Source organism: Hippocampus guttulatus, chromosome 1 (genome assembly GCF_054856545.1).
Source record: "Hippocampus guttulatus isolate MCC_2025c chromosome 1, RoL_Hgut_1.0, whole genome shotgun sequence".
In the NCBI taxonomy this organism is placed as follows: domain Eukaryota; kingdom Metazoa; phylum Chordata; class Actinopteri; order Syngnathiformes; family Syngnathidae; genus Hippocampus; species Hippocampus guttulatus.
This window is the reverse complement of record NC_141261.1, coordinates 14,674,430-14,688,739: the sequence shown is the minus strand read 5'-3', so window position 1 is coordinate 14,688,739 and position 14,310 is coordinate 14,674,430. Positions and strand designations below refer to the sequence as shown.

General features: G+C 47.2%; 2 protein-coding genes across 3 annotated transcripts; both read left to right on the top strand.

Annotated features, from left to right (window-relative positions):
* Window positions 1-373: 373 nt before the first annotated feature.
* Window positions 374-8,558, top strand: LOC147210553 (xanthine dehydrogenase/oxidase-like). Its single transcript, XM_086112527.1, has 17 exons — window positions 374-565; window positions 1,322-1,418; window positions 1,567-1,691; window positions 1,758-1,891; window positions 1,956-2,043; window positions 3,181-3,267; window positions 3,342-3,533; window positions 3,614-3,759; window positions 3,824-3,905; window positions 4,627-4,722; window positions 4,800-5,003; window positions 5,074-5,126; window positions 5,201-5,315; window positions 6,387-6,452; window positions 6,529-6,717; window positions 7,735-7,902; window positions 7,999-8,558. The coding sequence occupies exons 1-17, from the start codon at window positions 485-487 to the stop codon at window positions 8,047-8,049; spliced, it is 1,974 nt and encodes a 657-aa protein (XP_085968653.1). The 5' UTR covers window positions 374-484; the 3' UTR covers window positions 8,050-8,558.
* Window positions 8,559-9,547: 989 nt separating this feature from the next.
* On the top strand, window positions 9,548-13,131 carry LOC147210552 (tetraspanin-7-like). Of its 2 annotated transcripts, XM_086112550.1 has the most exons (7): window positions 9,548-9,802; window positions 10,657-10,845; window positions 11,273-11,347; window positions 11,449-11,544; window positions 11,999-12,154; window positions 12,257-12,340; window positions 12,512-13,131. In XM_086112550.1, exons 1-7 carry the CDS (start codon window positions 9,722-9,724, stop codon window positions 12,578-12,580), a joined length of 750 nt encoding a protein of 249 aa, XP_085968676.1. In that variant the 5' UTR covers window positions 9,548-9,721; the 3' UTR covers window positions 12,581-13,131. The 2 variants fall into 2 exon arrangements, with proteins under 2 accessions (XP_085968676.1, XP_085968685.1); XM_086112559.1 differs by lacking the exon at window positions 11,273-11,347.
* Window positions 13,132-14,310: the final 1,179 nt, after the last annotated feature.

The following is a 14,310-nucleotide window of genomic DNA, read 5'->3' as shown; positions in this document are numbered from 1 at the left end:
ATGGATTCGGTGAAATCGGGACTTTGAAATGTGAATGTTATCGGGGTGAAAACGTAAACTTGGTTCGTTGAAGCGAGGTTTGACTGGATGGTATTTTTCTTCTTTCCCCCGCCCAAAAAAGAACAGATTCCAAAATATTTGGGGTTTTTTGGGTGTGTGGAGCTACGACATTTGACTGGCATCTCGTTTCCTGAAGACAAAATGAATTGAAATCTCGTAAATCAGGATGCACGTTGGCGCCCAGTGGCCGGAGATGCTTGGCGTGCTTCACGCCGATGCTAATTGTGTGGTCTGGGTGTGAAGTATGAGCTCGTCCAGCATATGAAGCTTCGTACGCCACCGGCGTGCTCAGATGTGAGCATGACAGGCGAATGCGCGCGGCTGCCAAACGGAAAGTAGGTCCCAGTTACTCTTCGCTTGCGGTTCAAGTCTGACGGCCAGAGAGAGAGAGAGCGAGTGAGAGAGAAAGAAAAAAAGTGGAGCGATGGCACCGAGGAGGATGGAAACCAAACCGCTCATCTTTTGCGTGAAGATCCTGCTACTCTTCTACTCGTTCATCTTCTGGGTGAGACAAAGTTCGCAATCCGTCGTTTTCATCTTGAGCTGAATGCTTCAAAGAAACGTTGGCAGTTGACTGATCGAGTTTTGGCGAGCGATGTCGTTTCTGGTGGGGTTCAAGCGGTTTATGAAAAAGCCGAGGTCAGAGTTCAGCCATGGAATCATCTGAGGAATGACGCGAGACGGGGCGAAGCGATCTCACCCACTTGGTAATGAAGCCGGCGTCTGACACGGGCGTGTCGCAACTTTTGGCTTCCACGGGCCGTATGTGAAATGGAAGGATGCGGGGGGGGGCCCACTTGGACATTCCTGACCTTTGTCGTACCGATCCACCGGTACGATGCGGTTTTGATCGCGGCTCATATACCAAGTCGGTGCTCTATGCTTGGCGTAACCTGTAAAAAGATAAATAAATAAAAATCCGTGGCGCTTCAACTCTAAACGTCTTTAACCCATTCACTCCCAAAGACGTTTTTAAATGTCTTTTCAGACTTGGTCTAGAATTGGCTGGTACTGAATGAGTTAAATACGGGCAGACTGAAAATGGATTTGAATTAGAAAGTTGACTTTGATGGAAATGAAATGTCTTGATCGCAATACCGCAACGTATCCGAATCGTCTTTGACGAGATGTGCACTCCAGGTATGAATTGGTATCAGTTTGACATTGCCGATGATGTGTTGCCATGTTACGGTTTTGACAGATTTTTTTTTTCTGGCCTCTCAAAAACGTTCTTCTGGAAAACTTCTGGTCTGCTTGACAGGAAGCCATTGCCGCCCAGTCCTTCTATCAGCCAATCAGAACACTTCAGAAGGGGGACCTGGAGGCAGGATTCAAACAGGCAGACCACATCCTGGAAGGTGAAATCGTGAGCCCGCAAATGCAAAACAGACTTGATCCGGCTGCTCATATTACCTCATTCAGTACCAGCCAATTCTAGACCAAGTCTGAAAAGACGTTTAAAAACGTCTTTGGGAGTGAATTAGTTGCCGTCTGACTATCTGACAGGTGAGATGCACATCGGCGGTCAGGAACATTTCTACCTGGAGACCAACGTGACAGTGGCTGTCCCTCGAGGGGAAGATGACGAAATGGAGCTCTTTACCTCCACTCAGAATCCCACCGAGGCGCAGGTGAGGGAAAACTTTGGTGAGAACCTTTGACCATTTGACCGAGGCTTGGATTGTTTTGCACGGCAGTCTCTGGTGGCCAAGGCTTTGGGCGTCCCCGCCAACAGGGTGGTGGTCCGGGTCAAAAGGATGGGCGGAGGTTTCGGCGGGAAAGAGAGTCGGACCACCTTACTGTCCACGGTGGTCTCCGTGGCAGCACGCAAGTACGTCCGTCGGTCTCTTCTCGTGCAGCCTCGTTGCTTTCACGCCGACACGTTTTTCTGTTAGACTGCGACGACCCGTCAGGTGCATGTTAGACAGAGATGAAGATATGTTGATCACCGGAGGAAGGCACCCCTTCTATGGAAATTATAAGGTACAAAGGCACCGTTTCAAGGCTCCTAACAGATTGAACAAGTTCAGAACCGCATTTCTTCACTTATAAAGTTTATGCACATGCGGACAACACTGTTGGCACTACTCTGTCAATGAAAAAAAAATACCACAGTGGTCACAGATAAAACTTCTGACACAAGTCCATCCATCCATTTTTTGATCCGCTTATCCTCACAAAGGTCGCGTTGAACATCGGGCATTGCCGGACAAAATTCACGGTAGCCTTCACTTTCACAACCTTGTGAGGCAATCGCTGGAATCAAAGGATTTTTGGAAGTTTCAGTGATCCTGGTGTGTGCACCTTGTGGCGATAAAACGCTCACATACAATTGCAGTCCAGATGGAGACAGAGGCGAGTCAGCAGTAAAAGTCTTTTTTTTTTTTGCACAGGATAAGAAGCAGGTGGCGGCGCGGTGGGCGACGGCTTAGCTTGTCCGCCTCACAGCGGAGAGGTGCAGGGTTCGATTCCAGGCCTCGGCCTTTGCGTGTGGGGTTTGCATGTTCTCCCCGTGCCTGCATGGGTTTTCTCCGGGTACTCCGCTTTCCTCCCACGTTCCAAAAACACGCGTGGCAGATTAATTAAACACTCCAAATTGTCCCGCGGTGTGAGTGTGAGTGCGAATGGTCGTTTGTCTGTGTGTGCCCTGCGATTGGCTGGCGAACAGTTCAGGGTGTACCGTGCCTACTGTCCGAAGACAGCTGGGGCAGGCTCCGGCAACCCTTGGGAGGATAAAGCGGATTTGAAAATGGATGGATGGATAAAAAGTAGGCCAATTGTTATTTTACTGTATATGTCTACATGTGTTGCTTCATACTCCATTTGCATCAAAGGTCACAACTGCAACACAGGCCTTCTCAGCTAGCCAGCGTCTACGGCGTTTGTCATTAAGACTTGAAGCTAATGGAGGCTATCTCGTTGTTTGAAATACATGCGGAAGTCACTTTTTGTTTCATGTCCAGTTTGACAGCAAACGTCAACTGCGAGTGACGTGAAAAACATCGACAAAGAACAATAGCCTTTGATCCTAAATTGAGCCCCCCCCCCCCCACACACACACGTCTTTTCCAAGCTCATCACTAAAGTGAAAGCACTGAAACCACGCCTTCCTCCCTCAAGGTGGGCTTTCTGAAGAGCGGGAAGTTGGTGGCCCTGGATGTGTCGTTCTACAGCAACGTGGGAAACTCCCTTGACCTCTCTCTGGCAGTGAGTATCCCTCGCCACGCACGGTTGTGATGACGCATCGACGTCGTTCCCTCGCTGATGCTTTTGTCGTGGAGGTCATGGAGCGAGCTCTGTTCCACATGGAGAACTCGTACAGTGTCCCAAACGTGCGCGGTCGCGGCTTTTTATGCCGCACCAACCTGCCGTCCAATACGGCCTTCAGAGGCTTCGGAGGTCCCCAAGGCATGATGATTGCCGAGAGCTGGATCAACGACGTGGCTCAGAGCCTGGGCTGGCCGGCCGACAAGGTCTGTCGATTTCCTGCTGATAAACGGCAAGCTTGTGGGAAGGCGGTGTTGGCGGGACCGTCCGTCTCTTGCTCTTGCAGGTTCGACGCCTCAACCTTTATCAACAAGGCGAAGTAACACCGTTCAACCAGGTCCTGGAACAGTACACTTTGGATCTCTGCTGGGATGAGTGCCTGTCCCGCTCGCGGTACCAGCAGCGGAAAGCTGCCGTCGAGCTTTACAACAGGTGGGAGGCGTTATTGCCACTTTCAAAGTTTTCGCCTTCAAACAAGTCGCTACCTTTCCTCCAGGCAGAACCGATGGACCAAACGAGGCCTCGCCGTCATACCGACCAAATTCGGCATCAGCTTCACCGCGACTTTTCTGAACCAGGTATGTGCCGCTTGCACGTTCGAAGCCATCTCTGCCGGCCCAAACGAGATCAGACGCGCGGAATTACATTTACAACTTGAAGAAGTGCAAAGAAATGATTTCCAACAGTCTTTGGTCTTCATTTCATAGCGTCTCACACACACACACACACACACACTGAGAAAGAGAGAGAAAGGCGGCCCGATGGTCGAGTGGTTACAGTCCAGAGGTGCAGGGTTCAATTCAGGCTCTGGCCTTCCTGTGCGGAGTTTACATGTTCTCCCCGCTCCTGCGTGGGTTTTCTCCGGGTACTCCGGTTTCCTCCCACGTTCCAAAAACATGCATGGCAGGCTGATTGAACACTCCAAATTGTCCCTCGGTGTGAGTGTGAATGCGGATGGTTGTTGGTCTCTCTGTGCCCTGCGATTGACTGGCAACCGGTTCAGGGTGTCCCCCGCCTACTGCCCGAAGACAGCTGGGATAGGCTCCAGCACCCCCCGCGACCCTTGTGAGGATAAAGCGGATCGGAAAATGGTTGGATATACTGTGTATATATATATATATATATATATATATATATATATATATATATATGTATATAGAGAGAGAGAGAGAGAGAGCTAGCTATGTGTTGAATGATACAACACACGCTATAGATGGATGGTCAGATGAGGAAACAGCAATCGCATGACGGATGCACAATAAAACGACGTTTTGATTGATATTTGTATTGTGTGGACAGGCCGGAGCGCTCGTTCACATCTACACGGACGGGTCGGTCCTCCTGACTCATGGCGGGACCGAAATGGGACAGGGACTCCACACCAAGATGGTTCAGGTCGTTCAGAGACAGAGCAACCGCGGTTATGACAGTCGTTTCGGCACCAGAGTTTTTACAAAATTCGGCTGTTCCAGGTGGCCAGTCGGGTTCTCGGCATTCCTTGCTCAAAGATCCACATATCGGAGACCAGCACCCAAACGGTCCCAAACGCAAGTCCGACTGCTGCTTCAGCCTCCTCGGACCTCAACGGAGCTGCTGTGAGAAATGCCTGCCAGCTCCTCAACGAGCGCCTTGAACCCTACAAGATCAAAAACCCCAAAGGATCGTGGGAAGACTGGGTGAGCGTCATTCCGAGCGTGACTTGGCCGAAAGCTTTGCCGCCATTGAGCGGCTGCCTCTGTGTTTCAGGTCAAAGCGGCGTACTTTGACAGAGTCAACCTGAGTGCCAACGGCTTTTACAAGTGGGTCCGTGTTTGAGCCGTGCGCTGTCGTCGTTTGGACGAGGCCGGTCTCACTGTTGCCTGTCTTGTGTCAGGACGCCAGAACTGGGATACGACTTTGAAACCAACTTTGGCCGAGTGTTCAACTATTTCAGCTACGGCGTCGCCTGTTCTGAAGTGGAAGTCGACTGCTTGACCGGAGCTCACAAGGTCACAAGGAGAATGCTTTCTGAGATGCATTTCATTGTCGTTTGTATACTACAGGGATATGGTGTTACATTTTGCGTGATGGTTGTGTAGAGGAGGACCCCAAAAAGCAGCGTGGAGCAGGGTGGCTGACCGAGATGTATTGAACAAAAAAACGCAAACAGGAGAAACTAACTCAAAAGACTCACTCAAATAAAGTCCAGAAAATCTGAGGAAACAAAGTAGCAAACAAACCTAAGACAGAAAACAAAAACATGACACATGCACAGAGACGCACACGACTGCAACAATGACCCGACGCCGACCGGTCGGGCAGGGGGTGCTTTTAACACAACATGAACTTATGACGCAATGACCAGCAGGTGTGACACTGCAGGAGGAGCCCTACAGTGCCACCTGTTGGTCACAAACAGAACCACCTGTTTATATCTTGTGTCAATCTTCCACAAATGTATGCAGAAAACTTGTTGGCTAGTAGGGTATAGCAAGATAGAGATAGAGCCATCAGTCTGCTGATTTTTTTTTACTTCTTGCTTGGATTCGGGAGCAAACATTTGAGATACATTTACACTTTTTGTTATTAGCCTCTTATTTCACGAGCTGAATGATAAAGCTAATTCACATTTATGTTGTGTTGTAATGCTATCATCATTTCAGCAATGCGTTGAACACAAACGGTACAGCTACATATGTAGATGGACAATTTATCAGTACCCATTCATATTCTTTGTCCTCTGCCAAGAACAGTAGTAGTAGTGTCATACTAATTAGCTGGGAGGAGTTGAAATGTTTCAATGACCAGGACAATGAACCCCGGCACATGGTTCCGCACCCACGGATTCACCTATTTGCAGTTTTTTTTTGGGTCGATATTTTCAAGGGATTATTTTTAACCATTTTTTCATGGGAAACACATATTGGAGCCTTATTGGGGTTTTTAAAACAGTTTAGGGGGTTTAGAAAAACAAAAGAACAACTTATTTCCATCTACATTTCGACAGGCGTCGATGATACGTGAATTTTCGATATTCCTGTTGTCCACTCAGTCTGACATTCTACTTGTGCTTGATTTAGAACCTGAGCACCACCATTGTAATGGACGTTGGTGTGAGCCTCAATCCCGCGATAGACATCGGACAAGTACGTTAGCAAGTCGACAAATTCAAGATGTTTTATTCTTTGCGGGCGGCTGCGAATGTTGTCTATTTGTGTCAAGGTGGAGGGGGCGTTCATGCAGGGTCTGGGTCTCTTCACCCTGGAGGAACTTCACTATTCCCCCCAGGGCGTCCTCCTCACCCGCGGCCCGGGTTCTTACAAGATTCCAGCCTTTGGTGACATACCCACCGAGCTTACTGTGTCGTTGCTTCGTGACGCAGCCCACGACAAGGCCATCTTCGCCTCCAAGGTAACTGTCACCAAGAGGTGAGGCACTCGAGCCAAATGAGTGTCGTTGCCGCGACTCAACGGTTTTATGTCTTGAAACTTTCTTAGCAAATCACATATTCCTCATCGAATGTGCCGTTTGTCCTTGAAATAAAAGTCATTTTATGTCTCATGGGTGCCACCGGTTGGCTCAGGGTCACTCATTGGGCAATTGTCACAGACGACGCGCTTAAAATGAATCGGAGAATGGATGGGCGTATTATCTCAGTATATGAAGATGATCGTAACGCAAGGTTTGCCACTCCAAGGTACACAACATCTACATTAAACTTCCTGTCAGACGCAGGTACGCTAGCTGTTTCAATGGTGAAGCCAAGCTAGCTAGCGGGCTTATCTTGACAGCTTAGCTCATCAATAGCCGGTCAAATATGAACCAAACTTTATCTATGTCGTTGCATTTAATTGAGAAGACCATAAAGCGCTCGAAATTATGTAGACTGTAATCTTGAAACTCGTCCAACCAATAAGCGATCATGAATGGAGCATAGACGTGTGTCCTGGTTCTGACTGTCTCCGCCATATTTGATGTGGTCGGACACCCATGAACTCAACTCATCTGTATTTCTAGAGCACTTGAAAACAACCGCCGCTGTATACAAAGTGTTGCATGTGGAGCAAAAAGAATTTGGACAGCAACAAACAATAATACACTAAATTAATAGCGAAGACGGTAGAAATCAAGTCTCATGCTGAGTGATGAGTTTGACACCTCTGTACCAGTGCAACCTTTTAGTTGTACTAGCCGCATGTGTGTATTGCACCAAAAAAAAAAAAAAAAGTCTCCTAATTGCATTGGTTCTTAACTCATTCAGTACCAGCCATTTCTGGACCATGTCTGAAAAGACGTTTAAAAACGTCTTTGGGAGTGAACGAGTTAAATGTGAACTGCAAATGATTTGAACTGAAAGGTCCAATGGAGCCCAATTTTACGTTCACTTGCTGGCCTAAGATGATGAATGTGATGTCTTCTCTTGGTCAGGCTGTGGGTGAGCCTCCTTTGTTCCTGGCTTCATCCGTTTTCTTTGCCATCAAAGACGCCATTAGTGCAGCGCGGGCCGAGTCGGGCATCACCGGCCCGTTCAGGTTGGACAGCCCCGCCTCTGCAGAGCGGATACGAAACGCTTGCAAGGACCGCTTCACCAAATTGGTAAAAACAACAACAACATGTTTTTAATCCATCTGCAGACAGAACGGATTTTCTGGTTGTTGTGGAAATCAGCAACAGTCCATCTTTGTGTGTCAGTGTCCCACTGCAGACCCCGGGACCTTCCGACCTTGGTCAGTCCAAGTCTGAATCTTTTGGAAACCTGAACCGCATGCCAGCAGATGGAGGAGAGTATCTTCAGGAACCCACCAAAATATATTGGGCAGAGGATGGCGACATGAGCGGACGCTGAAAAGACCTTCCCGTCACACCACAAGTGATTGCTACGGCACCGTTTATCGCAGCGCTTTAAAATCGCTCTGACTAGAAATGTGTGATTGTCAATGAAAGAACAAATCCTTAATAGCAGGAGCAACTGCGGCTTTTGCACCTCTCTCACTCTGGCTACCATTCCGCGTAAAAGTGTGACTAAAAGTAATTCCGTGTCACTGTGCAGGTGAACTTTCACCACCACCGTTTTTTTTTTTTGTTTGTTTTTTGGTGGAAGGTCGTTGACATTTGGAATTGTCGCTCGCCCGCACAGTTGTCCAAATGAGAGGCGAACGTGCTTCGAGCTGTTTATTTGTCATTCTTACGTGATGTTTACTCAGAAACTGACACATAAAGCAAACAAGAATTAAACACATTTGAGATCCGCATGCTGAATTTGTGGCAGTCAATTCTTTGAAAAAACCCCCAAAACAAACAACTTTTGTCGGTCAAACTAAACATTTAACAAGGAGAATTACACGTATTTAAGAGAAAAACGTAGAGTTGCTTAGCCTTTAGCCCCCTAGCTTGATGCTCATGCTAACACATAATGGCCAACGCTTATCTAACCCTTTAAGCAACAGATTTTTTTAAACAAAACCGGTGCAGCAACACAGTGTGGAGGACCCAAGTACATTGAAGCAGTGAGCGCAGTAGTCTCAAAAAGTATTTATTTACAAAAAAAGAACAAAAAACAAAAAGGCAACAAGGAATGTGCAATTATGCAAAATGCTACAGGAATGAAGTCAACGACAAAAACAAAAAATAAAAAGAACGAACACAGGGAAAGGACTCACCAGACCTCTTTTCGGACGACGCCCGTGCCTCTGTGAGTTAGAGCAGGAAGTACAACTACAGTATGTACCAAGTCGATCAGGAGCGTTGGTAAGCAACGCAGGCGAATCCCGCGGCGAACATTTTGTTCATAAGGAAGGTCGCGCCGGTGGTTCGCTTCCTACGGTTCGCCGCAATGAAGGTCTTTTCACGATTTTGTGGAGAAAACCCGGTCGCTATCATGAAGTTCACGTTCTAAAGGTGTTTGTTGTAAGCAAAATCGGCAAATGGAAAATGGATTCGGTGAAATCGGGACTTTGAAATGTGAATGTTATCGGGGTGAAAACGTAAACTTGGTTCGTTGAAGCGAGGTTTGACTGGATGGTATTTTTCTTCTTTCCCCCGCCCAAAAAAGAACAGATTCCAAAATATTTGGGGTTTTTTGGGTGTGTGGAGCTACGACATTTGACTGGCATCTCGTTTCCTGAAGACAAAATGAATTGAAATCTCGTAAATCAGGATGCACGTTGGCGCCCAGTGGCCGGAGATGCTTGGCGTGCTTCACGCCGATGCTAATTGTGTGGTCTGGGTGTGAAGTATGAGCTCGTCCAGCATATGAAGCTTCGTACGCCACCGGCGTGCTCAGATGTGAGCATGACAGGCGAATGCGCGCGGCTGCCAAACGGAAAGTAGGTCCCAGTTACTCTTCGCTTGCGGTTCAAGTCTGACGGCCAGAGAGAGAGAGAGCGAGTGAGAGAGAAAGAAAAAAAGTGGAGCGATGGCACCGAGGAGGATGGAAACCAAACCGCTCATCTTTTGCGTGAAGATCCTGCTACTCTTCTACTCGTTCATCTTCTGGGTGAGACAAAGTTCGCAATCCGTCGTTTTCATCTTGAGCTGAATGCTTCAAAGAAACGTTGGCAGTTGACTGATCGAGTTTTGGCGAGCGATGTCGTTTCTGGTGGGGTTCAAGCGGTTTATGAAAAAGCCGAGGTCAGAGTTCAGCCATGGAATCATCTGAGGAATGACGCGAGACGGGGCGAAGCGATCTCACCCACTTGGTAATGAAGCCGGCGTCTGACACGGGCGTGTCGCAACTTTTGGCTTCCACGGGCCGTATGTGAAATGGAAGGATGCGGGGGGGGGCCCACTTGGACATTCCTGACCTTTGTCGTACCGATCCACCGGTACGATGCGGTTTTGATCGCGGCTCATATACCAAGTCGGTGCTCTATGCTTGGCGTAACCTGTAAAAAGATAAATAAATAAAAATCCGTGGCGCTTCAACTCTAAACGTCTTTAACCCATTCACTCCCAAAGACGTTTTTAAATGTCTTTTCAGACTTGGTCTAGAATTGGCTGGTACTGAATGAGTTAAATACGGGCAGACTGAAAATGGATTTGAATTAGAAAGTTGACTTTGATGGAAATGAAATGTCTTGATCGCAATACCGCAACGTATCCGAATCGTCTTTGACGAGATGTGCACTCCAGGTATGAATTGGTATCAGTTTGACATTGCCGATGATGTGTTGCCATGTTACGGTTTTGACCTATTGATCGCTGTTTTGTTCATCGCCATGCTAGTGTAGCATCTGTCGTGCCATACCGTTGCACTTTTTGAATCGCCAACACATTCGCCAGTGGTCTCAACTTTCCGTCTTTCCGCTTTCGTGCATGCTGTGAGAGGACTTTGCACGCCTCTGTTGACAGGTGACAGGCGTGGTCCTGCTCACGGTGGGTTTGTGGTGGAGGTTCATGTTGAGTCCTTACACGCTGTTGATCTCCAGCGCACCGTCCAACGCTCCCTTCGTCCTGACCGGCACCGGCGTCGCCATCGTGCTCTTCGGCCTCTTCGGCTGCTTCGCCGCGTGCAGGGGGAACCCTTGGATGCTCAAACTGGTGACTTTGATTTTCCCATGTGATTTTGGTTTTGTTTTTTTTCAATTCAGAGTTTTGTGAATGGATTAATTCCGCAAAGCAAGAATCCAAGCAAACTTGGCCTTCAAAACACCATTTCCTGATGATTTCCTTGACGGTGACAGTCAAGCGCTTGGTGTTATTTATTTGCGTATTGGTCTGTTATTGTCGATATCAGTCATCTTGAGCGGCGTCGCTCCAAACATCGCAGTCTGACGCACGACCACAATCATTGAACTGATGCATCGGCCATACTTGAGCAAGGACAAAGCAATTTGAAAATCAGCGCAGTCGGCTTAATGCGTCACTTTCCAACGTTTGAATTGTTAAACGCACAGGACCAATCGGAGCCGTTGTGGCCATACGTGTCGTCCTAACCTCTGCCTGCTTGCGCGTCTGACCCCAACAGTATGCCGTCTTTCTGGCTTTGGTCTTCCTGATTGAGCTCATTGCTGGAATCTCCGGCTTCATCTTCCGCCACGAGGTTCAAACTCCGCAACGGAAATCAAGCGTTTTCCATTTGATAAGCCGGTCTTGCCGTGAAAGTGAGCGATCGTTCGTTTGTTTGTTTGTATGTGTGTTCAGATCAAAGGCACGTTCCTCACCACGTACAGCGAGGCTGTGCTGAGATACGACGGACGGAGCGACAGGAGCGTGGCTGTGGACGATGTCCAGCGTAAAGTTCGTGCTTGCGCACGCGGCAAAACAAAGCAGTAGAGTCGGTTAGATATACTTGATGGTGAAACCTCATTGACCTTTTCCCAACCAGACGTTAGCTAAAATCTGAAGGTGGCGCTTTGGTTTCCCCAATCCGTCCATCCCTCTGTGAAGCAATCTTCTCTGTACAACTATTGACAAAAGACTCATTCACAGTTATCGCAAAAGCTTTCGTTTATTTCGTTGGTACATCCAATGAGTGGATCCAGGGTGCGATTACTTTTTCACTTGTGAGACAACATCACACCGCTACTAGCTCTCATGCTAGCTGGCCAATGCTAGCTTCTTTTTTTTCTTTCTTTCTTTTACATTTTTCAAAAATGTTGCTGGCTAAACAGACCTTCGATCCTGGAATGACCGACATGCCACCGACAATACGTCAACTCGCATGTCATTTTGCTTTGTCGCGTCTGTGCAGTTGCAATGCTGCGGTGTTCATAACTACACCATCTGGTTCGCCAGCGACTACTTTGCAACCGGGGGCATCCCAGTCAGCTGCTGCGTTAGTTTCTCCGACTGCAAAGAGGGAGACTTGAAGAACGCCACTCTGGCGGCGCGCAAAGTCCACAAGCAGGTGATGGGTGATTATGTCACAGGTTCACCCTGGTAAAATGAACGAATGTTTCAATAAATAATCGGTCTGAATGAACACGCGTGCGCGTGCGTGTGCCTGCAGGGCTGTTATGAGCTGGTGACGTCCTTCATCGAGAGCAACATGGGAATCATCGCCGGGGTCACCTTCGGGATCGCCTTCTCTCAGGTGCTCTCTCACATTAGCATCGTATCAACAACCATGCTAACCAAAAAAAAATCTCGATGCCTTGAGATACAAACTAAATATTTCAGTGACCAATCTTGTAAATCAAAGTTCCACTGTCAGGAAAATATCGTATCGAACCAATTGTGACAAACAACATTGTCTGCGCCCCAGCTCGTCGGCATGTCGTTGGCCTGCTGTCTGTCTCACTTCATCAACACTAACCAATACGAGATGGTCTGAAGAAGCAACGATGTTTCACCCTGGAAGCCTGTGGAATCACGTACGACAGTGTGTAGAACAAAGATGGGGTCAAGTTGAGGGAAGGAGCTGATTGTTGACTCTTTTGCCAAGGCCAAGGAATTCACCTTACATTTTAACAACAACAAATGTTTTCGGAGTGTCTTGAGTGCTAATCTGAAAGTCGTGCTATTTCACAACAGAGTTATAGTATCGTAAATTTACCGCGCAAAGGACTCCATTTTAGTGTGGAATCACCATGAAGTTTCTTAAAGTCATTCTTTATTTTTGTTTAACTGTGAGCTAAGATCTGGTTCAGTTATGTCTCACATAACTGTGGAGCCGACATTGACACGAGGGGTCAGGGTTTAGGCTGATTTGCAAACTGACTGACTCTATTGTCGGATAAAGTAAGGACCAAAAGAGTCTATGACAAGAATGGGTGTATTTTTTTATTTTTTTAGACCCCATTTGGTATAGAATGTTGGCATACAGCTGTCTCCTATAAATTTAATCTGGTACTTGATGTCAATAAAGAACCATTTGTTCATCAAGCTTGTGTTAGCACTTTTCCTTCAGCACGTCGCTCGTTTTCTAATCCAGGAAAGGTAGATCATGTAAAGTTTCGCACCATTTAGTGGCACTGATAAAGAAGGACGAACCATCACCAGGTTGTGGTAAATGAGGTACATGGCCATGAAATCCACATTGAAAACTAAAATCTGTTTTAAATGTCGCTTTTGGTTTTGTTGCTATATTTCAGCAGTTTTTGTGTTACAATTTCGATGCTTATATTCTCAAAGCTCATCTCCTCTTCTACCTCTATTTTAGTCTTTGGTATATTTGTTTTCCAAAGGGTATGCGCTTCATCATTCCATCGTCTCGCCGCGTGTTTGAAAGTGTGCTGCCACTTATCCTCTAAATAGCATTAGCGGGCTAATTTTAGCCCGCCATAATACAGACGTGACTCCCCCAGCATTCGTCATTGTGGGGGGTGTTGTTTTGAGCGGCGGCGTGAGAGTTGGAGAAGGATGGCCTGGAGGAGGCTTTCCACTTTAAAATAAGCGCACAAAGCAAGTTCATGACAGAGCTAAACGACTATTTGCCACAATGGCAACTTAAAAAAAGAAAACTACCAATGCTGGATTTGAACCTGCTTTTGTCAATTGGGAATTAAGTGTGCTAACTGCTATCCTACCACCACACCAACAAGTACGCGCCGAACGTGCTAGCTAGTGAGGGTCCCTAGCTAGCATGCTGGCATTGTCATGATTCGGTTTAGGGACCAACAGGTGGCACTGTAGGGCTCCCCCGGCAGCTGCACACCTGTTGGTCATTTGGTAATTAGTTGTATAAAAGGACTCCTGCCCGAACACTCGGTGTCGGGTCATTGTTGCTTCTTGCTACTGTCATGTGTGTTGCTGTTTGCGCTTAGTTTCTGTCATGTTTAGTTCATTGTTATGTTTTAGCTTTAGTCATGATTTTTGTTTGATACTTTGGACTTTGTGTGTTTGGGATTTAGTTTTCTTTGTTTTAAATACAATTCTTCAAATACACCCTGCTCCTCCCTCCTGCCTGCTTTTTGGGGTCCACCACCACCTCGCAACGTGACAGGCATTTGCTCAGAAAACGTGACATTTTTTGTCAAATATAATTTTTTTTAAGAACGAGTGATGTGACACACACACACTTAACTGTGAGTAACCACACAGCGTCAGAACATTACCATGCTA